This window comes from Haplochromis burtoni, unplaced genomic scaffold (genome assembly GCF_018398535.1).
Source record: "Haplochromis burtoni strain Fernald_Lab_line unplaced genomic scaffold, NCSU_Asbu1 Contig_55, whole genome shotgun sequence".
Classification (NCBI taxonomy): Eukaryota; Metazoa; Chordata; class Actinopteri; order Cichliformes; family Cichlidae; genus Haplochromis; species Haplochromis burtoni.
Genome location: NW_024582416.1, coordinates 860,418 through 887,170, shown reverse-complemented (window position 1 = coordinate 887,170; position 26,753 = coordinate 860,418). Strand labels below are relative to the sequence as shown.

At 47.1% G+C, this 26,753-nt stretch overlaps 1 protein-coding gene and 1 long non-coding RNA gene across 7 annotated transcripts in view; one reads left to right on the top strand and one right to left on the bottom strand.

The window, feature by feature from the left end:
* tiam2a (TIAM Rac1 associated GEF 2a) overlaps positions 1-25,012 on the top strand; it is a 74,696-nt gene extending 49,684 nt beyond the window's left edge. For all 6 annotated transcript variants that reach the window (XM_005922358.3, XM_005922361.3, XM_005922359.3 and 3 more), the window contains 18 exons: positions 2,102-2,278; positions 2,746-2,850; positions 2,944-3,022; positions 3,108-3,197; positions 3,281-3,499; positions 5,393-5,487; positions 15,076-15,309; positions 15,780-15,848; positions 17,305-17,430; positions 18,194-18,302; positions 20,118-20,297; positions 20,486-20,604; positions 20,924-21,032; positions 21,320-21,378; positions 21,473-21,575; positions 21,792-21,885; positions 22,617-22,771; positions 23,016-25,012. In XM_005922358.3, coding sequence (XP_005922420.1) covers positions 2,102-2,278; positions 2,746-2,850; positions 2,944-3,022; positions 3,108-3,197; positions 3,281-3,499; positions 5,393-5,487; positions 15,076-15,309; positions 15,780-15,848; positions 17,305-17,430; positions 18,194-18,302; positions 20,118-20,297; positions 20,486-20,604; positions 20,924-21,032; positions 21,320-21,378; positions 21,473-21,575; positions 21,792-21,885; positions 22,617-22,771; positions 23,016-23,719 — 2,826 coding nt within the window. In that variant the 3' untranslated portion in view covers positions 23,720-25,012. The remainder of the gene's footprint in view (positions 1-2,101; positions 2,279-2,745; positions 2,851-2,943; positions 3,023-3,107; positions 3,198-3,280; positions 3,500-5,392; positions 5,488-15,075; positions 15,310-15,779; positions 15,849-17,304; positions 17,431-18,193; positions 18,303-20,117; positions 20,298-20,485; positions 20,605-20,923; positions 21,033-21,319; positions 21,379-21,472; positions 21,576-21,791; positions 21,886-22,616; positions 22,772-23,015) is intronic.
* Positions 18,179-21,867, bottom strand: LOC102310521. Its single transcript, XR_315801.2, has 3 exons — positions 21,750-21,867; positions 21,444-21,547; positions 18,179-18,292 (listed from the first exon to the last, which is right to left on the bottom strand). It is a non-coding gene; the product is annotated as an uncharacterized LOC102310521 (long non-coding RNA).
* Positions 25,013-26,753: the final 1,741 nt, after the last annotated feature.

Here is a 26,753-nt window from a genome sequence, read left to right as displayed (position 1 = left end):
GGTCTCATGCTCTCGCCAAACCAAGAGGGAATGTTGAGTTGCTATGTTTTTGGAATTACAGCACTTATTCTTTTCATTCTCTTTGAAATGAATTTGAAAAAGACACTTTCACATTGTTGCAACTTGACCAGAAGAGCTTAGGGCGAACGATGCAGAGCCGTGAGATGATGAAGACTCAGCTGGTCAGCTGCAGCCATGTTTCGTTTATTAGGGAGACTGAGAGGTCTGCTGGTGAAAGGGAGAGTAAAATGAAACGAGTGTTTGCCTTCTTCAGTTATAAGATTCGGGTTAAGAAACAGTCAGTAGTGTTATGAGTGTGGAAACTGGTGGCATTGCGCTGTAAAGGAGGGGATCGCTGGGTGGAGCTTTAAGGAAATAAGGAGTAATACGCTTTATATAGACCTGATTGGCAATTTTCAGTCTTTTCCTATCTGTTTGAGGAACTAGTGTAATATTTGTGTTACAATGTTGCTAAGTGGAACAGAGATGGTTATTCTTCTGCAGCAGCGGTCATCACTAAACGTTCGTTACTCCACTCTGTTCCATCTTTAGAAGTTCGGGTGGAGGACCGCTCGCTTCGAAATAATTTCCACACTGGAGGGGAAACGTTGAAGCACTGGCTCGAATGACCTGGCTGAACGCAAACATAAATAGCACGCGCACACTCGCCACAGAGGGCACTTGTTGAAGTGCAGCGCGTGTCTGGTAGCGGCTCACGGAGCGTTGGCCAGGCAACCGTCGGCCCGTTAGAACGCACTCTGGCCATGAATGAGTGTTCAGTGTTAGTCTGTCTCTGATCGGGACGACAGAGTTTTTGGTTTTGCAGTCACACCGGGACACAAACGGGACATTTACGCAACCATGTCGGCCTTTTTTTTTTCCATCCTCAGGTTGTGAGTGTGACCTGACATCTATAAAGCTGCAGACAGAAGTGGGCGTTGAAGCAGCACCTTGTGTTCCTTCATGCAGACGGAAACATTTTTAGGAGGAACACAGGTGGCTCCTTTTTTTTGGCTAGTCAAAAGGACATTAAGGTGGAAATGTTTGTGTGTCTGTGTGTGTGTGTGTGTGGAGCAAACTGATGCTCTGAATCAGAGACTGTAGCTCGTCCCTTTAGGCCTTCTGTCTGGCAGGAAAAAAAGGTCTTTTTCCTCTTGAGGTGATTCATCAGGCAGCTCGACTCTGGAATGGACTGAAAAGCTCACACACATGCAGAGCAGACAGAAAGCCTCACACAGGCACACACCACGCTTTATTCTATCATGCCATAATGCATCTGAAACTGCGCTTTATATCCCAAGCTATTCACTAAAGCAATTATCCCTCTTGGTCTCATGTCTGGGTTTAACCAGCACGTTTCGTATCGTCTGTGTCAGAAGTGCTGAATCACAGGCTTCTTCCACCCGCGTGTTTCACTACATTTGCTGCGACTGAGCCGTCGCTCGTGATCCAGAGCTCTGATAATTGTGGTCTCGGGCTGCACCGTGGCGTCTCCCACAGCCCCGCAGCTCCACATCGCAGCTGTGGCGTTTTTCCTCCAGAGACACCGAGTCGCGACCAAAACCCCTAAATGGCCGCCTGTGAGGCCAACCCTCCCCCGCCTTAATACCCCACTCACTCTTAATCCCGCAAATAATGCAGCACACAATTACCTCCTGAAAGTTTGAGTGATTCCGATATAAATTGTCCCCCCCGCACTTCACCTCAGTCCAAATGACTCCTGTGGTTGTTTTAGAAGAAAAAGTCCGGGAGAACTGCGGCGATATCATCGGGACGTCTAGACCCGGCACTCGACGCTTGCCAATCCTGTACACGGTCATTATGATGACTATTATATGGAGCAACTGCCGTCTGTGATGTCAGATGAATTTCTGAAAGGCTAATTGTATGACATCTTTGCTCTGCCGCTTGATCCACAGCCAAGCATTTAGACTAATGGACCTGTATTGATTTGTGTGTTGTTGCTCAAAGTCTCCTCTCTCTCTCCTCTCTTTGTTTACCTCCCTCTCCCCCGTATTCTCTTTCCTCTCTGCTCCATCCAACGGTCCTCACCCACCTCTCACTGCATCCTGCCTTCATGCCCCTCTCTGCACCTACACAGAGGCTGGACGTGCTGACGAGTATATACTCCATGTCGCCCCCCGAGGGCGGTCTTTGGGACAGCGTCAGCAGTGCCGCAGATGCGCTGATGTGTGTCTACATGCCAGACGGGCTGACGGTCCAAGTTCCCATCAGAAGAGACCAGGCAGCTGCTGACCTTCTCTGTGCAGCGTGCAAGGTTGAGTTTCAAAGAAATTATGCCATTTGACAAAAATCAGACGATAATATTCCTGTGACTGCAAAAAAACATTTGAATGTTTCATATATGCAAAGCTTCTTAGCTCCATCGAGAACAGCCTCAGTAATGGTCAGATAATCTGGCCTCAAACAGCTGTTGCAGCAGATTTCATTGCATTATGTCCCCGAGGGTTTGAAATGACACCAATTCATTACACACTTCACACAGCCCCCCCTGAATGGCTGCAGATGCATGGGCTCACACATGCAAAAACAACATGCATGCAATTTCTTAGGCGAAACATTTTTTTTTGTTTACTGCAAATTTCCCATCACTACATGGAAAGTCTGAGTAATTCCCACCTCGGGCCACACAGCAGCTGTGTGGCGAAGTACTGGTGCGGAAATATGTGGGATGATTTTTGTGCGTGCCGTCTGCTAAGCATTTATTGGCTCCTGTGTAAACAGGTGAAACAGCTGGACCCGGGCGCGCACTGCCTCCGACTGCACAGGCGAGCGGGGCAGCACGTGGAGGTTCGATACGTGGCTCCCGGAGAGCTCCTCCGTGATGTGGTGAGAAGGGGAAACACGCATGATCCCACACGAACACTTCATTTATCCGCTCTTTCTATAATGTGTATCGATTTGTTTAATATTGCCCCGCAGGTCAATGATCAGTTGGAGGTGGTCCCGGCTAATGTGTTTACGCTGCACATGAGCAGGCAGAGCGGCAGCGGCGACTTCGGTGAGTCGGGCACGTTTGGGCGAATCGTGTTTGTAGTTTATGTCGTGATCCTTTATGTAATCCTCCGGTTGAATCCTCCTGGCAGGTTTTGCAGTAACAGGATACGCAGACAGCCAGAAGAACAGCAGGGTTTTTGTCAGCGAAGTGCTCCCTGATGGCCTGGCCTTCAATGAAGGTGCCGATCTAGAAATGACCAATAAGAGCGTCACGTTTGAGATCGGCGTGGCTTTTCTGAAACGAGTTTGCCCGTGTGAGCAGGTCTGCGTCCTGGCGATGAGATCCTGGTCCTGAATGGTCGGTGCGTCCCCGGTCTGGACCTGGCATTGATCCAAATGCTGTTTGCTGAACAAACTGTGCACCTGAGCCTGAGGCGGGAGGGCCCCGTGCTGCCACCTGTGACCTCTGACCATCTGGCTCCTCCCACTAAACACAGCCAGGAAGTTCGAAGTAAACACCACCGAGCCAAGTCGTCCTCAGGTGCTTTAATCAGACGCAAACGTACAGTTGAACACACACACGTTCATGTAGACGGAGTCATTATCGGACATTAGCTTTACTTACTGCAAACAGCTAACAGTAGAATAGAAAGACGCTGGTATTGAAACCTTATGTGACACAAATGGTGGCACAAGTTGAAGGGTGACACGTACAGTTTCACTTTCACAGTTCTGAGTATGAATGTGCAAATGTTACTTCTGCTAAAAACATTCGGTGTCATTGTGCAGAACTCAGAAACCGCAAAGTTCCAGTTTTTCTTTCCTCTTTTTCTACAGTCGCTTCTTATCTTTGTAATCCATCATCTAGGCAGCATTATTGTTGTGACATCCGAGAATCCATGCTTCTTTAGAATTTACTGTTTATTTGAACCTCAGAGTTATTAGTGGTGAGCTGTTGCTTGTTGTTACCAGTAAGCGGTGGGAGTTCTGTCACCCCCGTCACTACGTTTCCGTTTCAGCTAATAGCTCCACTTCCCCGAGTTAACGAGTAGAAAGGGGGGGGAAGCTCTAGATGATGTTTCACAGCTCTGTGTGTTCTGGAGGAGAGGAAGGGCCGGGAGGGGCTTTTGACCGCAGAGGGCTCATTACTGCTGTGGATGTATAGAGTGCTGTCAGCCTGGTTTAGTCTCACGGTGCAGACGAGGTGTCAGAGCAGAGCAGGGCGTCCGTGTCAGCACAGCTGATCCCCAGCTGGAAGAGAAAAATATCCGATTGTTGTCCAGCTCTTGATTTCAAGGTAAGGAACATAATAAAGAAATAGTATGGCTGATGTTATTTTGAGTCATATGTAATAAAACTGCAGTCATTGCAAGACAAAAGAAGAAGTTGTGTAGCAAAACCTCCTTTAAGACGTGCATATCATTTTGTGTCGCTTTTATTGCATTTCATTGCACAAAAACAGTCTTGAGTGTCATCTTAATGATAATAATTCATTAGCGTTTCCTCCACTGCGGCCGTAATTGAACACAAAGGGATTAATGACTTGAAGACCTCATTACTGCAAATGGTGCCATCAAAGCGCCTGCAGTTTTCCCGCTCCGTCTCTAGAGGGCACATGATCCCAGGCAGGCTGATAAGGAGGCAGGGAGGTATGTGCCCTCAGTGGGGGAATTAACACTTGTCTGACATGAATTACAAAAGGATTTCACCATGGCGTTCCTAGAAGGAAGACGTCTGTCATCTGGCGTTCATTTAGCCTGATGCAAATGTACGAGACGAGAGAAGCGACAGCAGATGATTAGATATATTTAGAAATTGCGGCCTAGCTATTAGACATTGGCTGATGATGATTGCCGGCTTAAAAAATGCCAAGTTCGGCTCAATGGGAGGCCCAGAAGTTTTCTTTTGTTTCCCGCCGACACGTTGGCCTGCCTCCCGGTCGAGAATCAGAAATCTTGCATGTGCCAGCTGCTAGAGAGCATGTCCTCCAGACCTTGAATTTTAACCAGAAGGAGGCTGAAAAATTATTTTCAAAACACTGTTTATCTGTTTGTCATGCTGTAATGATGCAAATATTATTTGCAGACATTTTTCAGGCTGGACTAGCAGCAAACTTTATCTCCAGAGTTGTTGTTTTTTTTCCCAGTCGAGCAAGGAAAGAGATAACGCAGTCTTTAATTAGGATTTCCAGGCGTGTGCTTTTTTGCTTTTCTGGGTAACTGAATGCCCTTGCTGTTTTTAGTTTGGAGACATATTTAAGTTGTGTACACGACAAAGTCGCCCACAGTGGTTTCAGACCGACTCTCGTCTGCATTGTTTGTGCTTTGTGGGTTAGAAGAAGGATGCGCTTCAAGGGGCGGTATGAGCTTAAAACACCATCAAACACAAATAGACTCATGCTGACTCTCTGTCTCTCCACAATCTCTCTTTCCAGATGTTTGTACTGCAGCTGGCGATGGCGAATCTCTGTACGTAGGACTGGAGGATGGTCGCTCCCACTGCGCACACAGGCCTGTTCAGCACAGCAAGGTAGGAGGGGCCCGAGTGCGAAAAAAAGACGTGTAAACATCCACACTCTGTGCCTGTCTTTCCTTCCAGGTCTGTGTGAGTGAAATTGTCTGTGCTGTGTTTGTGCCCACTCTCAGCAGAAGCTGCGGGGCTGTCAGAAACCAGACTGGCACCAATCCTCAGCATTTCCATAATTAGGATACTCAATCGTAGCCACCGGTATAAACACAGCTTATTACTGTCACGCAGACGGCATGCAGACTGAGAGGGGAGGCTGTGTCACACTCCCACTGCCTCCTGCACAAACACACACTCACATGTGTCTACATGCACATGAGGACAAGCACGCCTGGGGGCAAAGCCAAATCCTCTGAAGAGAACGCTTCTCCTGTCATTCACTTAACCGTGCACATGCACCATTTTATTAAGAGCTACCCTGCTTGTTACATGCAGACTTTTCCCTCCTCGTCATGCATTCGTTAGCCGTAAGAGTCCTGTTTTTGTTCTAAGCACGCTACAGTTAATGCAACACTTCCTTTCAGGCCACTTTAGAGGAATATCTCATATCTGTAAATGTGCCAAACAGTTGTCCCTTCTGAGTTATGGCAGATTGTGCGCCTATTTCTGTCCTATTGGTCGCTCAATATCTACTCAGGTTTTTGATATGCAAACCAACTTTATTGAAGTCATTAAACCGCGAGCCTGTTCCGCTGGGAATTACGCTTCAGTGATGTGATAATGTAATACGGGAAGATTTGTGTGCCGGTGTTTATTGAGGGCAGTAATGAGTGTGTGTGGTCACAGCAAAAAGCTGTGTGTTAATGATGCAGCCATGGCTGGAAGCCTAAACGTATTCGTGCATGTTCACCTCCTCTTGCATCATTCGGCTAATATTTAATGCCCTTCAAAGCTGTGTATAGTCGTCGCTGCTGCGATTGCGAGTGCATGTTTGGCAAGTTGCTCATTATGTAATGCAGACTAAATGAAAAAGGGAGCAGGCATCATTGATGGCGATACAGGCGACATGTTTGTAAAAAACGTTAATCGTAGCTGCCACGTGTTTGACCCGAGGTCAGCCGGGAGGTGGACTCTTGCTGTCGTTTCCTCTCTGTTCGTCTCTTGTTCTTTGCCCGGCGACGTGAGTCAGTCCTGTTGCTGGGATCTGCACTGCACCACTGCTGCTCAGCTCCCTGCCGTTTCTGTTTTCCCAAGGAACGAATGGAAGATGGGAAGGTGTGCGGCTGTGCGCGAGAGAGGGAGGTTTATGAGTGTGTGCGTGTCCGTGTCACTCGTGCCACTGGATGTGTGCACATTGCCACGGAAAAGGAGAAAAGGGCTCCCCCTCTGCATCGGTGGGAATCAACCACTGTGAAGGAAATTAAAAAGAAATAAAATACAGGGTGAGATATCGGTGCTGGTAAATCAGATTTTTGCTGCTGCGCACAGAAGGATTTAATCAACGCGCAGCCATCAGTTTGTTCTCCAGGGCGTGCAGAAAGAAATCGAGTCACCGGGTAGAAAACCGGCCATGCATCAGCACAGAGCTGCACACGTGCATGCACACGCTGCTCGCACAGTCGATAGAGATTGATGGAAGGGAATGACCAATTTCAAGCCTCTTGTCACACATGCGATCAGCTGCCTCAACCTGACTGATCGTTTTTGATTAATTAGTCTATTGCAGTCCAATTTGTGCTTATTACGTGTGTGTGTGTGTGTGTGTGTGTGTGAGCTGAAACGCTTACCAGGCAAAGTTAACGGCTTTGTTTACCGTTGAGTTAATGATTGTTTCTATTATTTAATGAAACGTTTGGATGGTGAGCGCCTTTGCAATCGGTTTAACAGTGTTGTTGTACCATAATGAGCTGAGCCACTCAGCAGACGAAGTGAACTAAAGTGGTCTGAAAGACGTGAGCGGAGCCTCGATTGGGACTTCTCTGCTTGCGGGTCATCGGCAGATTCTCGCACATCGTCCGTTCAGTTTCTTCTGCTTGCAGACGATTGCAGGGGGGAGGCGGAGCCTATCCCAGCTCTCGCAGGACAGGTAGTCAATCTGCCGCAGAAAACCATTGACACCTACAGTCAATAGAGAATGACCTAACCCCACTGGATAACATCCAAACTCCACACAGAAAGGCCCCGGACTGCATGTGATGCGTCGGCGCTAACCGCCGCGCTGCTGCGCAAGAACATAAGCATCTATAGAATGCTGTGCAATCCCATTAGGCAGATGGAAGGACGTGGGAAGTAATCTGGTTTCACCACATGACACCAGTCCGCAAGCAAGTGATTGATTAAAATCATTTAAATTCAAGTTTCCCAAGTTTGTTCTGAGGGTTTAATCGACTTCTTTCACTTATTGGGAAAACTGCGGTTAAAATAATCAATAAGGAAACGGACCAGTCAGTGCAGCTTTGAGCTCAGGTGTATTGTATATGTGTCCGTGTATATGAACGATGACATAATAAATTCTGCGGTTTGTGTTTGATGCAATGCAAAGCAAAGCAGACAGTCATCTTTTGCATTAGACCAAAGGTTAAACAGCGGACAGACATATTAAGCTTCTTTGCATTTGTCCAGACGAGACATTTCACTAAGAGCATTTGAATGGACTTATGAAGAGCGCTATGACTGGAGCCATGCTCTGTCTGGATGTCAGTGCAGCGAGATTTGGCTTGATTCAGGCAGTGATGTTATTAAGTTGAGTAATAAGCAGGCTCGCACCGTTTGTTCACATCTTTACTCTTCAGCTCTCTGGACTCTGGCACCTGTCTGCGGGCTGGACGAGTCTGAGGTGTTTTAATATGTTTTAAAAGCTTGTGAGGAGGATGTTTCAGTTCTCCCCGCTTATCATGGATCCCAAACTTCAAAACGTTGGCACATGCCTGCAGATGTGAGGTTGTATCTTCTTCTTCACAGATGATTTTGTCTTCCTTGAAGCTACCGTCACCCCCCTCTAAACTTGAGCAGACGTGTGTGTGAGGGGTGGGTAGGTGTGGGTAATTTGTGGAAGTGCTTGTGTGTTATGACTAAGCCCATCAGCCGCCATCTGGCCACGAGCATACTAATAATCTAGGCTTACTGCTGTCAGCACAGTTAATGCTAGCCTTCCCCTGCTCAGTCCACTCCACAGTAAGAACTTCCAGACGTGGAGATAAAAACTGAGTGACGGAGGAAGCAACGGGGATCCCAATGCACAATGACCCAGCATGGCTATGGCATTAGCAGAAAAGGATGAGGATCCCCGGCCATGCCTTTGCCTCACCATCTTATTTGAGCTGCTTCAGAGGGGTCGGTCGCTGGTTCAGGCCTTGGGCGCAGTCGCAGCCATGTGCTGCTGCTGGTTCTGGCCGTTTGGCTGCAAAGCTGAGGAAAAATCCCCGTTCTTAGGATCTGCGCTTCTCAGGCTGGGACGGCTCCTGAAAGACAAGCTGTCCTGCGTGGTCCAGGACCTGACCGCCTGCTTGTCCTGCCAGAGAGACTCCAAGGAAGACAAACAGCCGGTAACTGTGGGCGGATGGGCTCGTGGTTTTCTGTGTGGGGCTGGGATGGCTGGTAGTACAGACTCTTCACACTTTAAGCTGCAAAGTTTCACACAACCAGCCCACATCCCTCTGTGTGCAGTAAAAATAATCTAACAAATGCAAGCATGGAGTAGTTTTACTGTCAGAGGCTCTTAGCAGTAATGAAACAACGTGTGCTTGCAGCTCGGTTTTAGGCTCGTGGTGACGGCAGGTGGAAGAAGGCAAAGAGTCATAGTGTTGGGATACACTGGGATAGTGTCTTCCCAGCGTTAATGCTATGTTGGGAATGTACTTGCAGTGTACTTGTTAATAAGTAGTTGCTGTCTTTGTTGCTGTATCGTGGATCCTTTGCTTCTGATTCACACAGTCTTTTCTGGGTCGGATGCGGTCTAGAGAACGACGTTTGCCATTACTGTGAATTATTTGTCATCGAGAGGTGTTTAACATCAGCAACAAGCATCGCCACTTAACCTTTTATTCAGTTGTGGGCATCCCTTTGAGAGGGAACAGCATAGAGTCGTGGCATTACTTTGTCTTCTGGCTTTAATGCAGTGGAGTGCATGTGAATAGCCTCGGGGGCTGAGCAGAACGGGTATTTTAATGTGATGCTGGCTTCATTATTAAAACACACTCCTCTCTCAAAGTCCTCGGAGACTTGGCGGAATAATATTTGTTTAGGATGAATAATAAAAGGCGTAAATGGGCTCGAGCGGAGCGCGACGGGGCCGGCCCTCCCCGCTCATATTTCTCTCTCCTCCCCTCTGCTCTGTTTGATTTATGAGTGCGCGTCTTCTTTTATTGAGCTTTGAAAAGAAGATGGCATGGTGGCACTATAGCCCACTAACACGGCAAATGAATCACCGGCCTGCCCACCGGCCACAGGCCTCCGCTCTTTCTCACGCGCTCTCTTTCTCGGCCTCACGGTGTCATGATAAGGCTGTTTCTTTTGAAGGATGCTTGACGCCAGCCCCGGGGACACGCCTGTTTTTCATGCCCTCCTCCTTATCTCCTCTCGCCCCGCATTTGTTTGTTTATTCCTGCAAAGATGGGGCTCCTCCGCCGGTAAAGCGCGAGGCTTCTCCTTTGATTTGAGCAACGTTTCATCTGCAAGGCAGACTGAGCTCTGTACATAATGACTCCATCGGAGCATTAAAAGGGAGATAGAGATGCTGTTTAGTGTTTATCTTGCATCCTCCCACTCTGACAGAGCTCAGCTGTGTTTTCTTTTTCTTTTGTTTTCTCCAAGTGTTTTTGCCCAGACTTGGAGAAAATAAGTGAGACTTAATTATGCAGCGGCATGCTTTACTAGCTTACTCAATATAAAAATATTGTACGTGCATGTGGATGTGCACACGAACTGAAAACACTGTCTCTTTAAGGAGACTGAGGACGTAGACGGATGACCGCGGGGTGAGAGGAGTCCAAATTTAAACAGAACTTAATCTCGTTTGGTGCAGTTTGTAAAGTTTAGTCCCGATATGCCAAAGCCGAGGATGCTCCTGCTCAAATCTGGACTTGGCAGGAAGACGTCTGTTATTATGCATTCACTGAGTCTGGTGCAAATATATAAGACGAGGACGGAAAGCAGGTGATTAGCTGTATCTAGAAGCTCTGCTCTAGCTGATGATGATTGCCTGCTTAAAAAAACTGGGAAGTTTGGTGTGTTTGCAGACAAACTTGCCCAATGGGCAACAGCCGGGGGTTAAGTTGCGAAAGAGGAAGCGCCACAGCCTTGGTTTGCATCAGGCTGCGAACTGTTGTCAGATGCCGTTCCCTTTCTCCTCCACCGCTCCCCTCCCGCTGTGCGCCGCCACCATGAGTCAAAATGAGATGTTCATGTCACGTTTACTACAAAATCATCGAGGACCTGAGAACTGATTGTGATTCCACACACCTACTGGCAGAACTTGAAACGCAGGTCTGCAGTGTTAGATGCAGTTTGGTGTCTTACACGTCTATACTGCATTTACACAGCATTTTACAACCAGGCAGGAAGCTGCAGTGCAAGTAGAAGTAAAAGAACAGTAGCAGGAAGCTATAGGACAAGTAACTAACCTTCCTAATTGTAATCCCTTACATTTATTTACCCGAGTGAGGTGAGAAAAATGGTTCCATTATAGTTTGTTGTTAAAACCATCCAGCATCTGTTTATTTCTGTCCACATGTAGTAGCCCGCGAGCGAGCGATGCATGTCATGTTTTATTCTTGTACGAGGCCATAGTTAACATTCCTGCACTGTTACCCCCACCCGCTCAGAGCCTCCCAGTTTTGAGTCAGCCATTCCTGTGTGTGTAGAGGTAACAAGCCAGAACAGTCTGCATTGTACTGTCGCTATTGAGAGACTGGACCCAGATACAGCCCCCAGCCTCTCAATTCAGCTCTCTGGAAATCACACCAGCGAGGTCACCTGGAGCCGAACAGGAGAGGAAGAAGCGGAGGAAGAAGAAGGAGGCATATCTGGAGGCAAACGGACAAAAGGAAGTAGGATGGATGGCAGTCTGTGGCGGTAGAGACATCGGAAGAGCAACGCTGATACGCGGCGACAGAGAGTAATAGCTCCTGGAGGAGAAATTCCCCCACAGGCCAAGTGGCCAGACCGTCCGCTACGGACTGATATGCAAAACAAGCAGGCAGCAAGCACTTTTTCTCTGCCTACGCTCACAGACCAGTGGCCACTCCGCCCCAGAGGCTGAGGTGCACTGAAGTCTGAGGGTTCTGACTTGGGCCTGATGGAGAGACGGGCAACGGGGAGCTAAAGAGAAACCACAGAAGAAGAAGAAGGAGGAGGAGGAAAGTTGATGAGGGTATTTGACTGATCATCAGAGGGAATTAAAAAAAGAATCGAGGCAGGTCAAGTAAACTTCAGAGCTCACTCTCTCCGAGCTGTTATGCCAATGTCCAGAGGAGGCCGGCTACGCAGGAAGAGCTGCTCGCTCGCCCGCAGGACCCAACAGCAGGCCACGGCAGCGTGGAGGCTGCTCTACAGACTGCTCGTCATGGTGACTCGCAGACTGGGAGAGGTAGTGGATGTTTAAACCTTAAAATATGAGCTTCAGTAGGAGATTTTAGAGCCATCAGGATTAAACATTTAAACAGATGTAGTCTGGCTTCGCTGGAGAAGGAAGCTAGGTGTAGGTTGTGCTTGATTGTTGTGTTTGGGATGTTTGGATTGACAGTAAAGTGTTTTTATTTGACTTGACGTTGGAATTAAAATCTCTGGCTTTGATTTCGGGGATCTAGGAAACGGACAGCTGGCAGACGAGCGGAAATAAAAAGAAATGCAGCTGGAAATGCATCACAAACAAAATAAGAAGAATTCTTCTCCAAATTGGTTTGAGCAGAAGTCGAAACACTATCCCCGGCTGACACCTGTCAGCAAGAAAACCTGATCAGGAATTCACAGCAGCGCTGTCAGATCCGCTTGTTTTCCGTGGCGCTCCCGGGCTTTTCTCCCGCCTCTGCTGGTTCACGTCCTCAGCTCTTAATTGGTTATTTGGGCTAGCTGTCAGACTGTGTCGGTGGGATTGTTGTGAGGCGAATGCATTTCCTGAGTCATGACTGCGTGGCGTCCACCCACCAGCTTTCCTTCTCTCATCACGCTCCGTCCGTCATTAGCGTTGATGAAAATCTTACTAAGCGACCTGTGTGAGAGCTGAAAGTGTTTTCCCCTCCTCCCCCCACCTCACCCGGCTCCTCCATCATCTCATTTGTGTGTGTGGGTGTGTAACAAGAATCAAGTCGGCACTTGAATGGAGGTCTCTAAAGACCTGGGCAAACCTCACCTTCGGGTGCCAGAGCTGAAATAAAACACAGTTATCTGTCTGCACAAGGATGCTCTCTCCTGTCTGGAGATACTAGCGGGCTGTTTGATGAATATGTCCTGCTGATATCCTTCAACCTTTGTGTTTCCTTCAGGCAGCCCCCCCACCGTCTGCCTCCATGGTGCATTATGGAGTTCTCCCAAAGCGTGTATCAGTGAATGAAGGCTGACTGGTGCTGTGTGTGTGTGGCAGCAGCATCAGTGCTGGAGGTGGATTTTATGATCTTTAAAGGGATAGCCTGTGTCAACAGCTCTACTTATGTTCCAATATCCTCGTGTTTCTTTGAATCGCTTCAGATTTGAAAGCGTTTAAATGCTAAATGACACGCGCACAGTCGCATTAAATGTTTCCTGTCACCTCAAACATGCTCAATATGACATGATGCTAGCTTTAGCTAAAGAAAAATGCTATTTGTGAGCAGCATTACTGCTGCGTTGCTGTGGTTCTCACTGCAAACATTTATACAGGTATGTCTGCAGCATGAGTGCATCTTGTGCTCTCCACTAGGAACATTAGTCCCTACATCAGAGCACAGGGAGACTTCAAGTCCCCTCATAATTATCAGCCCACATTCAAAGACCTCCAGAGTGGAGCTACAGTGGGAGGTGGATCACTTGAAAGAGGCTTAGCCCAGACATACATAAAGGGCATGGAGAGGAATTTTTCCCCCTTCCCTTTTTCTTCTCTCTTTTTCAGTCGTTGCACGCACGCGCGCGCGCACACACACACACACACACACACACACACACACTCTTTGCTGGAGTATTGGAGGGCCGTCTCTGGAGTGACCATGTTATAATGAGCTAGCTGATGAGTCGCAAGCTTATTAATGGCAGACTTTATTATCTGCGGTCTCCCTGGGAACGGGCGGAGGTGGTCCTGGGGGGTTACGGGTCGTACCTCACACAGTGTGTGAGAAGATGCGTGACTCGGGTGAGCTCTCACACACTTCCTGGCAGCGTATCGGTTCTGTAGTGACAAAATGAAGGTTTTATCGATCCACGTCTGTTACTGCACAGTTTTGAGAGGGAGCTGCGACTGACTGCTTGCTTATGCAATATTTTAAATAGCAGCACATGCACGAGGAGGCAGAGAGTGCTGAGCAGCTGTTTTGTTTGGCGTCTTGGCTGTCCCGCCGTGCTGTGTTGCTGTGCAGCGGACTGGAACCTGCTATTACTGGCATTTATCAGCTCCTGCTGATTTTTTGTGACTGGCCACAGATTACAATGCTACATCATGCCATTCACTTGGAATAAGGGGGTCTGGGCATCATGAGGCCATTTTTATCACAAGCATCAAAGGTAATTGATAGCAGCAAAGCTTGCTGCAGTTGAAGTGTTTTGCTTGACACGCCTGTCAGGTAAGAAATGAGTAGGTAGGATTTTGATTACTTGAGCATAGTTTGCATGTATTGCAGTGCTTGCTAACTGCAACCCAAACATTGCAACAACGGTGTAAGTTGGAAACAACAGAGAGGTTTTTTTCCCCTTTTGCTTCTTGTTTCCGTAGAACAGAGCAGCTCCTAATAGTTCACTTTCTGACACGATTGCTCTGAAAGTCTTACCTGCCACAGGCAAAACTTCACAGCGCGCTGCCGACGGCTGATGTTAAGTTCCCCACCCCGGGCGGTACAGTCCACTAAAATGGGATGCGAGCGATCTGCTTCTGTAGAATATTTTTGTAAATGCTGTGACGCTAAGTTCTTCATGGGGTTCCACCCATCAAAGGTGTAAGCTGGAAGAAATGACTCATTTATGTGTGGAAGGTTGAGACTTCCTCTTCATCAAACACCAAATATTTCACACTAATATACGACCACTTGGGATTTCTTGCCATGTCAGACTGTCTGTAATCGACGTGACACAAAGCTGCATAACTGTCTATTATGGATTATGGAGAATAATGAAATGTGCTGTAATGCTATCTGCTGGGATATCCAGTTGCTAATTCTGTAAAGTCTTTGATGCAAAGCCAATTAGCACAGAGTACATAACTAAATCTCAGTAACACTCTTACTGTACCCAGGGGGATCGTTGACCAAGTGCAGGGTGGAGTAATCCACGTGGTTATTTTACACAGCTTTGGGGCTGCAGTCATTAGCTGTGGATGGTTAAATGAGGGATCTTTAAATGGATCCATGAGAGTTTGTGTTCAGGCCCGTGCGTGTCATCATACAGTGCAATATCTTCTTATTTTATGCAGCTGACTATAATAATCCTGCCTAACCTACATACACCACCTTCTCTCTCTGTCGCCCCCTACAGAGCGTGGACACAGTGTGCACTCTCTACCACTCCTTCCAGGAAGGGTCAGGCTCGGGCAGCGGGGGTCTGATGGATCACGGCGGGGAACCCTCGGTGAGGCAAGGAGGGGATTTGGGCTCGAGCCCTACGGGAGACGCTGCCCTGCTCAGACCTTGCCCCAAGCATATGACGGCCACAGAGAGGTTACGCAAGGTCATCCAGGAGCTGGTGGACACGGAGAAGTCCTACGTGAAGGTGAGACCAGCAAAGAATTTCTAATATTAAACTTCACATCATGATTTAGAAAGCTGTGTCCTTATTGTAAATTGTTTTTTTTTAATGTAAGGTTACTTTAATAGATGATGAACAAGAGATCAGGAGCATAAAACAAGCATTCAGAAGAATTTGTTAGCTGTAACTTGAGTAGTCGCTCAGCCTGTCTGGCCAGTCACTTTATAACCTTTTTTTACCCCACCTACCATTTTTCATTTAGTCTCCTCCCCCCACACGCCTCCTCTTCAGCCTGTAATTGAGGGAGAGGATTGTCTTCAAAGTGTGGCCTGATTTAGGCATCTTCACCATGCAACTAGGGGAGGGGAGGAGGTGAAAGCCCATATATCAACTTAATGAGTACAACAGTCCCCGCAAGGAGTGGGGGGATTAGGGGCTGTGGTGGTGATCTGATAAGAGGTTCAAAGGTTAAGTGCTGACCACTTCTGTTTCAGGACCTGACCTGTTTGTTTGAGATCTACTTGCAACCTCTACAGAAAGAAACCTTCCTCACACTGGATGAGGTAGGTGGAGAATTATCTATCCTCCTATCGCACTCAACTATCCTTCTCCTATCACCCCACCCCGATCGGGTGGGGGTGATCTCTCCCCTGACCTGGCGTCCTGGCTCCCCCTTGCCGTGGCATTTATATCATACCTACTTCCTCACTCAGCCTAATCTAGGGGGGGTCTAGCCTTTGGACCCTTACTGGATACAGACACCCCAGGTGGGAATCGAACTTGTGATCCTCCGCTCCAAAGGTGTGTAGTCAAACCACTACGCTATCAAAAATGTCCGGTTATATTTTGGACCTCAGAGGGTTAATCCAACAACGACCAGGACAGAGAGCCCAGGGATTGAACCGGCAACCTTCCGGTTACAGGTGCGATTCCCAAACCCCTGAGCCACGGTCAAAACAGTGAAACTTAAATTAGATGTGTGTTTGTAGATGAACCGCACCATGTTGTGTAGCTTTCTGGATTTTAGACTTATTTATTATACAGACTATACAGTACATAAAATCAAAACTCACGTTTTATGTAACTAAAGTGTTTAATTATGTGGGCTACAGAAAGTAATTAAGTTATAGACTATATTTATATGAAAAACATGTATACTTACTGCATTTGAATCATTGTAACCATCTGTAACCACCTGATTGTGGTTTGATTTTTGCCACCCTAAGAAAACTTACGTATGCTAACTCTGTTGGACACCTAATATGTGGAGCTTTTATTATCCATCGATGAACTCTGCCGGGCCAAATCTCCCTCATTACTGCTCCAACTGCCTGGAGGACAAATTAACATTCTCGTCCGCCGACCTTCCGGCGTCTCAGAGGGCCACACCAATAAAGGGCGGCTTAAGAGCCAACCCACCTCAGCTTAATATGCCACGGCACGGCTGTGCACTGCACGTACTCTTCATTAAGGAAGGACTGTTTTTCTCCGTTTAACAACTCAACAGCATATATCGTTGCTGTAGCACGCAACTTTCCAGCTCTGTGACCTCAAACGTAGCACATCTCTCCCAAGTATTACCAAGACACACCAGCTGATGGGCCTCTAAGCATCGGGGCAAATTAAGAGGCCATTATTGGACACCGGAATGTGACCGGAAACAGGACAGACAAGGGCACGCGAGCTTTTAATGAAAGGAAGTGGCGACCCTGGCTGGATGTGTCAGATAGCGCTTGTTACACAGCTGAAGTTTACTGTGTCCATTTATGTGCTTTATTTGTGCGCGGCTGTAGCTTGTCCCTAAGTGCCTCTGTCAGAGATGGAGCCATCACAGTGGAGCTGTTATAACACTCTGGGGTGCCGGTCCGTCTGCTATGAATTACAAGCTATCCTGTCTGTTTTTCCTCGTTGCCACACACTCTCTCACCCTCTGATGTTCTTTCATACGTCCTCACCTGCGTCGCTTCCTTCTCCTCCTCTTTCTAACTATTGTTCTACTTCCCTTTTGCCTCCTCAAAGATGGAGAGTCTGTTTGGCAGCCTGCCTGAGATGCTGGACTTCCAGAGGGTCTTCCTGCAGACCTTGGAGGAGAGAATTGCCTCGTCACCTGACTTTAGCACCCTGGAGACCCCCTCGCAGTTCAAGGTAAGCAGTGTTGGGAGGGTTACTTTTAAAATGTATTCCACTACAGATTACATGCCCCAAAATGTATTTGTAACGTATTCTGAATACTTTCCATTACTTAATTTCCCGTCATTATGTGGGGTGTAGTAGAGGTGACATGGGCTGCGAGATTGAGACACAGACATTAGAGCCTCTTAATGCGCGTTTTGTTTGGGTTTCCACCAAATACCAAAAATAGGGAGGACATAGCCTAACATGAAACAGGAAAAGACCACACTGTAGTCCATTTATTTCAACAAAGTAACTGTATTCTGAACCTTTTTAAACGGTAACTGTAACAGAATACAGTTACTCATATTTTGTATTTTAAATGCATAACACTGGTACGTGTATTCCGTTACTCCGTTAGGTAGAGAAACGTCACGCTGTTTGTTAAATATCTAAAGATTCAGTCCCGAATCCACACAGGCTACAGAGAAAAGAGGGATCTTTCAGGTGTTGGGTTTTAAATAATTGAGGTGGTGCAACAGAAGCGTCATCGGCTGATTTATGGCCTCAGTGTGAGGAGGTGTGAGGTCTATCGATCGCGGCGGCGGTTCACTGGTCGGATTGTGAGCTGCTGAAAGCCAGTGTACTGAAGAGGCTGGGTGAGAGGAAGAGGACAGAGGGGGCATTTTGAAGGGAGGGCACGGTGATTCAGTCGTGACTTCACATGTTCACACCCTCCAATCCTCTCTCGTGCTCTGTGTTCACACTGGTGTTTTTCCCCCCCATCTCTTCACAGAAGCTGCTGTTTTCCCTCGGGGGTTCATTCCTCTACTACGCCGATCACTTCAAGCTCTACAGCGGCTTCTGTGCCAACCACATCAAGGTCCAAAAGGTCCTAGAGAGAGGTACAACACACATCTTAATATTCTGCATAGTAACGAGAAACAGCATGCAAAAACAAACTAATCCACCTCCGCTAAATTTAGCTTCCGTGCTCCTGTGTTGCGTCAGAGGAAGCTCGGCCGCTCACGGCTGAAGGTTCGGTCTTCTCTTTTGGGAAGCAAATCAATTATGTATGAAAGTAAATGTCCCAGAGTGAGACGGTGGGTGAAAGCGAGGTGAGCGATGCCTCTCCAGTTTAGCACCAGTCCCGCTCCATCTCCAGCACCACGCACGAAGGAGCACACGGCTCTCCACCTTTCAGTTTGTGATCGACACTTTCAAAGCATTATCGCCCTTTTCTCCTCAAACAGATGATGTTTAAACAAATACATGCACATATAAATACTCTGGCTTTGGATAACCTTGTCCTCTAACAGCAGATGTGTGACCGTGACAATAACTCTCGCTTCTCCCACAGCATGTGACGCTGGAGAAATTTTAAAGTTGATTTATGCCTCCTCAGATGTTGGCCTTTCCGCCACTATTTGGGATGAATGCCCAGTAGAGAGAGAGGAGTGTAAGCAGATTGGCTTCTTAGCTGACGGGGGGGGGGCTGTGTGGGATATTCCTCGAAGGAAGCAGCAGGGCTGATCTTTAATAGGATTAGATGGGACAAAATCACTAAAAAGTACCTTGAGGATGGTTAACCAGCAACACTTGAAAGCGTTTTAGGAACAGTCAAAATGATTTGATCTTGTAAATTATGTTAATGATATGCTTAAAAGCAGGCTATAAAAAGATGTTTTGCTGCAGAGGTAAAGCCTCCTGTTATTTTTTGAAGATGCAGATTATTTTTTTTAACCAATTGTTCAGATATGTAGATGAATTAGGTAAAATTTTTCCACTTTTCCCCCATAAGCGTCTGATTTTGGCGTAGTGATTATTCCTGAGTGCTTCAGCATGCGGGCGGTGCTAGCTTGACACAAAATGGTTCCAAGTGTTTGAGTAAGGGAAATAGATGCCAGATATTCACCGGGTTTGTGCACCCGCTCTTTTAGCCAAAGCTTTAAATGACGGGTTGTGCTGCTCACAATTGACGACTGCAAACTGATATTTGAGCAGGAAGCATAATATTTGCTTAGTACGGATAAAACAGCCGAGTAGAACATAAGTGACGCCGAGCGAGTTTCTAGTTGGCTCAGCAAAACCGAGAACACCCAGCGCACTCTGGTCACGAGCAGCTGATCCACAACACATCGCAGAAATCTGCGGCTGTTGTGAGTCCTTTAAGTAATTACATACTCATCTCTGTCATCTTCATCCCCCCTCCTCTTCTGCCACGCCATGGGGCCCGGGTTGCCTTAGTTTCTGTTTATTTGTCGACTCGTTAATTGCCTGCCAATTACTCTGCGAGGCGTCGACGTGGCTGCACGTCTGTGGCTGGCAGTGCTATAATTAATACTTTAATGGCCCCCCCCCGGTAACGCTGTGGAAGCATAGCGCTCGGGGAAAATGTCAGCACCTTTACCGAAGGCCTGCTCTGTCTTATACCTGCTGTTTCACGTTAACCATGCGGCCCCAACTTGGTGTTTTACCAGATTTAATGTTACAGCATCAAACATTTACACTTTGATACCACAGTGGTCGTAGCAGGTGGAGAAGCCCACACTCCCCCCTGCTGGAGACGCATTATTGCACCGCGATTCTGCACTGACCCACATTTGCTTTAGTAGGTTAGAGCTTAATAACGTAGCCACGGTCCGAAACATAGACCAGAAGCAAAGAGAACAGACGGCTTAAAAAGATCCAGATTAAGTCTGAGTGTTTCTTTCCTTTAGCCAAGACGGATCAGACCTTCAAAGAATTCCTCGATGCCAGGAACCCCACCAAGCAGCACTCTTCCACCCTGGAGTCCTACCTGATTAAACCAGTGCAGAGGGTGCTCAAGTACCCCTTGCTGCTGAGGGAGCTGGTCTCCCTTACCGACGGCGACAGCGAGGAACACTACCACCTCACCGGTAGGAAGGCTGCGCGCAATCAAGCGCTGTGCTATGAACAGGCCGTGCTGACACTCGGCATTTCGGTGTCACGTTAGTCGCACGTGGAAACACTAAGTGATAACCTTTGGCATTTTTCCAGTACAGGGTGAACACAGTCACCCACAGGGTCACGACTCGGTCCTGTTAACACTCTGTTGTGTCTGCAGAGGCCCTGAAAGCCATGGAGAAGGTGGCCAGCCACATCAACGAGATGCAGAAGATCTACGAGGATTACGGCTCCGTGTTCGATCAGCTTGTTGCCGAGCAGACTGGCCATGATAAAGAGGTGAATTAGTGTATTTTTGGTGGTATTTTTGGTGATGTTCCATCAGTACATCAGAGCGCAGCAGTTTAGGTGATGTGCACGCCTCTAGGGTCTGAATACATTTATAAATTGATGGAATATTTACTCAAAGCCAAATCATGTTTTCTATGTTCACGTATGCTTTCAGTGTTTTTAAATTTGCCTGAGCTTTGAGCCTGTGCACAAACCCGAGTGTGCAGTGCAACTCCATTCACAGACACGCTTAGCCTGAGCCGTAAAAAGCTCAGCGCCTGCCTCGACTCTCTCCTAAACTGTCTGCCGTCCCTTACGCCTCTCTCAGGTCACAGAGATCTCTATGGGAGAGTTTCTCATGCATTCCTCTGTGGTCTGGCTCAACCCTCATCCGTCGCTGGGCCGCATGAGAAAAGACCCCGAAATGACCGTGTTCGGTGAGTCAGCCCTTTTCATTTTTCACAGTTTCCCTTAATTGTCACTCGTGGGTGTTTGCAGTAGAGAAAGTGAATCGATATAAACCAGCTGTATTGGGTTTGCTGCACAGAATAGTGTGCAGGAACAGAATTTTAATATCCATAGCTGTAACGCTGATATATGCTTTAAGGCTTCAAGCTGGCATTTAAAATGCTTCTGTGGTTGCGCTCCCTCAGTCGGCTTTCCCCAAGAGGCATGCACAGTCAAATCCAAGACGCTCATGTGTTCTCTCGCGCTCTCTCACCAGTGTTCAAGAAAGCAGTGATATTGGTCTGCAGGGAAAACAACAAGCTGAAGAAAAAAATGGTATGTTTGTGTCACGTTCCCACATCGAGTGCGTTTGGTGTGAAACGTTACATTTTCTCTCTTACCCCATTTTTGTTTTTTCTTGTAATGCCAGGCCAACCCTCGTTCGGCGCTCTCTCACGGAGATTCGGACCCCTTCAAGTTCCGCTGGCTCATCCCGCTCTCGGCTCTGCAGGTCAGATTGGGAAATACTGCAGGTAAGAGGCCGACACGCTTCCAAATTATCCCCAACAAATCACTCACAAAGTACATCCACTAAATCTCTCTCCTTTCATATTTCCCTCAGCCCATTCGCATTACCCACACACCCACGTTTCTATTCAGCTTCCACCCCTCTTATCTCCCTCTGAAACCATAAACCATACACGCACCGCATGATTAAAGGCCTCTCATTTATTTCCCGGCTCTCCTAGGAACAGGTACGCAGAGCAGCTATATCTGGGAGCTGATTCACTCCAGGTCTGAAGTGGAGGGGAGACCAGAGACCGTCTTCCAGCTGTGCAGCAGGTCAGAGATTCAGCGTTTAGGTGAAATCACAGCTTTCTAAAAACGCACCGATTTTAAGTTAATGCTACACTGGGAGCATCGTGACATGGTGCGAAAACGAAGTCAGACAGCAAAAGAAATACGAGCAGTAAAATATTTTGACAGGTCGTCAACACAAAGGAAAACTCTGCAGACTAGTTTAGTCGATACAAACTGTCATGATGTTTGCAATGAGCAGTTTGTAGATCACATTGAATGTCGGCCTCTCGTCCAAAGATGTTTGGATAAACTCTGGTTTTTAGGAGCCGTCACATATTTCACACGACTGTCACATTAATAATGACCCAGAATTCTTAAAGAATATAGTCTATCGGCTGGAAATGGTTAATTAAGTTTTCTATTAATAGAACATTTTATCCATAATGTTAGATAATCAAATAAAGCTACTTCTTCTCTGCCCCCCAAAAAGACCCATTAGGCCGTTTGCTTTCCTCCCATGCCCCCGTCTGCTGTTATTCTAGCATTTCATACAAACAGTCTACATGGGAACTGTAGCGAGAGAGCCTGTGACTAAATCGGTGATTCTCATTACATACTATGAAATCGGGATCAGTCCTAATAAATTACATCAGTAATTTCGCCGGGGACACAACGAACCCTTCGCAAATCTTAATCTATATTTAGCTTGTGAAATCAAACTGAGCATGCCCCGTTCTCACGTTACTGCGATACCTCTGGTTTCTTCTCCTCAGTGTGCCTGAGAGCAAGGTCAGCATCATCAAGGTGATCCGCTCCATCCTCAGGGAGAACGTGAGGAGGAACATGAAGGGCGAGGGCACGCTGGAGAGGAGCTGTAAGGAGCACCTGGCTCCTCTGAGGAGCACCCTGCCTTCCTCCGCCAGGCTAGGTGGGTTTCTGAAGCGTTCTTTCATCCAGTTTAGGTTGTATGAAACACTCCACACTCATTTTTAGTACCAGGCACGTCTTCCTGGGAAGGTTTCCTGTAAAAACATCTCTTCATAAAAATTATTCTTGTCGACTGGAATTTGAAGTCATTTGGCCGCCTAACACTCAGCTGGCACTCGGCTGCTTATGCTGCAAGTGTTCAGCTCAGATAACAGTGGAATTTCCATCCCCACCTTTGTTTCTAGGTTCCTCCAGAGCTTCCTGGTTGTGCAAGCAGCCGCCTGCAGAGCTCTCCACCCAGGGCGAGGCTCCGAAGCTCGGGCCAGACTCTGACGAGGGAAGCCTGAGCAGTGGAACCTACAGTTTGTCTGGGGCTCCTCCAGCCCGCGTGTCCTCCGACTCGCCCATCTTTCCAGTCCAGCAGAACTGGTCTCAGACACACTGCTCCAACTCTCAACCCCGCTCCACCTCTGTGAAAGAGTCTGACATTTTGAGCGACGAGGACGACGACGGCTTTAGCGAGGGGGGGACGAGGAGGGACAGCGGAGACAGCAGCTCCCCAACTAGTGCAATTGAAGCTCAGTTTCTCCAACTTAAACTGTCGGAGGATTCTGCATCAGAAGGTGCACCGGCCCCCCGCGTTCAGCCCGAGGGTGTTGGCGACACCCCGGAGATGCAACCCAAACTAGTGCGAGGCCACTTCACAGCCGTTAAGAGGAAACCGTGCAGTTTCAGGAGGAGCCCGGGAGCCCTGTTGAAGATGAAGGAGCAGAGCAGGTCACTGGACAGCCAGACGGATGCAGCGCTGCCGTGTGGAGCCATGGACCTCAACACGTTGCTGGAGAGAGAGTTCAGCGTCCAGAGTCTGACCTCAGTAGTGAACGAAGACTGTTTCTATGACCCAGCTGAGAGCGGTGCCACCGGCGCCTCGTCTCAGGTGTCAGCATAGACGGGGCATACAGTACCTGGGCTACTTTAGTGGCCACCGAGGCGATGACTGCGAAGCTGTGCATGAACTTCAATACCTTACAGATTTAAGTCTCACACTCGCCCACACAAGGTTAGATGCAAACGACGTGTTCTGATGGCAGCTCGTCGGCTGGGACTGTGGCTTTCTTCCCCTAGAGAGGCAAAGCGCAGTGATGATGACTACAATGAATCTGCCAAGCACTGATGTGTGTCTGCATCGTCCTCAGCTCTCTGGGCTCTGCCTCCTCCCCACAAACCATCAGTGCGACGCGTTCCATTCAAGTTTGCCCCGCAGCTGCTGCTGATTGGCAGTTTTTATTCGGTTCTTGACCTTTTTCACGAAGAATGTCCTCGTCTGTCACTCCCAAACGTTGAGAGGCGGTGAAATCCACAGGACGCTGAGTTGAGTTTCTCAGGCAGACACTGGTAATTCGGCAAAGCTTGCCAGGCAACAGGCTTTTGTATCGATTCTGTGAAACCAAAAGAAAACGATTAATACACCGAACGTTGTACGAATTTCACTTTAGTACAAATATGAAAGGAGGCACTGAAGAAGAAAAAGGTGATCACAGACGCACCCACAGAGCTGCAACGGTCAAGTGAGACTTCCTGAGAATAGGAGGCATCAACTACGCCTTTTTTTGCTGTATTTTGTGCACTAAGAGTACACTGTTTGCCTACATATTTGAAATATCTGTACAGGTTGTATTGTTATTACTGCTGTTTTTAATTTATTTCTGGGTTTCATTATGTTTATTTTATCCTCTTTGGGTTAAGGCTTGAACTCGAGGCTACAGATTCGGTCGACTCTTAAATGAGAGAGAACAGTTTGAGAGTTAATCACTTCATTTTTAAATGCAGCTACTGGATTTGGTTGTGTTTCGCTCCAGATTGTAATTTCTTGCATTGGGATGTCCATGTTTTTACTCAGATGACCGATTTAAACTGCAATAATGTTTAAAACCCGATGATTTTAATGTTTGTATGTATCCTGTATATATAATCTTTTCTATCTTTGATACGTTTATGTATACTCATACATACTTGACACTGTACAGAAACGAAACAGGATCTTGCAGTAACACAGTTGATATTTTTGTAAAGAGCGTTTGCCGTTACATTAAGTACATGTTTGTACTAAAAAAAAGGCAAACCACTCCATGCTTTACCCTTTCAGCTGAACTCTACCATGCCTTTAATGCTAGCATACCAATGAATGTGAATGCTCCATTCTGATGGAACTGTTTTATAAATAAAAGTATATCTGTGAAAACCATCTGGGAAAGTGTTTCCAGGCTGCCCTTCAAAGCGTGCCACTTCAGTTTTGCATGTCCTTTATGTTTCATTGACAGGTAAGCGTCTCATCTTAGGCTCAGTCCCAGAGCTGGGCTTGATGGACGGTCCCCGATTAGCTGTCATATGATCCTGACGTTGGAAGCATACGGTGTCTCCTCAGAATACATAATTACTTGACAGAAGTGGGCCACGGCTACACGAAGAAAGACTTGGCAAAAGGCTTCACGCACACCGACAATTAATCTCCGTGATGGGAAAATATTTGTTTGCTCATTATTTAGCATCACCGAAAGCACAATTCATTCGTCTTGTTAATTTCCCCCACGTAGCCCTAAATGCATAGCTCGACAGATCCTTCATTTTTGAGACATTTGCCAAACAAGAGGAGAATATGGAATTAAATCCAGCAGCTTAAAGCAGACGGAAAGCCTGCTGTGTAACAGCTACCGAGCCTCTAAGTGATAATGATGTGAAAATATTTCACACTGAAGGTGTTAAACTCTGAACCGACTTAAAATGCAAAACTCTAGCTGGAGTTGGCCGATATTAGACACAATAAAAGGTTATTGGTCACACCAGAACAGGTCCAGCAAGAAAATATGAGGTGAAGCAATCTGACATTTCCTCCTTAAAAATTCCATACTGTTGCTTTAACAGCACCAGGGGAAAAAAGGACGCTGCAAGACTCTTCTAGCACTTTGGCCATTGCAGAGTTTCACTGAGAGTTTTTAATGATACAGCGCACAGCCGATCATTCAAGTAACTGTGCACGGACAACGGTGCTAGAGTAACAGGAAGCCTGCTGTGCTCTTTTATTACCTAAGAGTTACTGGAATTTACAGTTTGTGACAAATCACCATGGCATGAATACGTCATGAGGCTGGTTCAGTGGCTGATGGAACAACAAGGATACAAGGTGTACGGTTCTGGTTGGGCGTGATTTAGGAGAGGCTCTTAAACGGCTTAGAAAGCGTGCTAAAAATGACTGTGGACCAAAATAACGTCATGAATGACTAATTTCAAATATCCTGCAGAGACCTCCTTAATAATGAGGTAAGAAGACTGTACTCCAACAATGGTAGAAATATTGTGAAGTTATGTTAAACTACACTACAGTCAGTTTATTAAATACATTTCTTTTTGAATTACTCAAGTAAAATGGCCAAATAGACAGCATTTAAAGTGACCCCGCCTCAAGCTGCTGTAATTTGAAGTTATTAATGCATCTGTTGTAACACTGATAGCGGAACATGACTCGGCTCTAATATTTCACTCTTAACACCAGGGCCGTGCAGAGACGTTTAAAGGGGTGGGTGCTCAAAGTTAAAAAGGGGCACATTGAACCAGGCTGAATAACAGCAACACACATTCATCAAGAATCTAATATGGGATCGCATCATACTATATCACTGTTGTGAGGTGGCGACAAGGCAAAGCAAACGTAGCCTATGTTTTACCTGATGGGTACAATGTTGCTGTTGAGGGGTTTCTGCTGCTCCTGCTGCTGATGGTGCTGGAGGGCAGGGTTGTGCTGATCTGAGACTGTAGACATTAAAAAGTCCATAGGAGAGATGGTAGCTGATTAAACAAGTGTCATGAGAGAATAACAAAATGCAAAGATTGGTGACAGTGCTTGCAACCATAAGGCAACAAAAACTGTGAGAAATAGGCTCTGCCTGTGAATCACTCTTTGCTTCTCTTCTTCCTTCCATCCCATC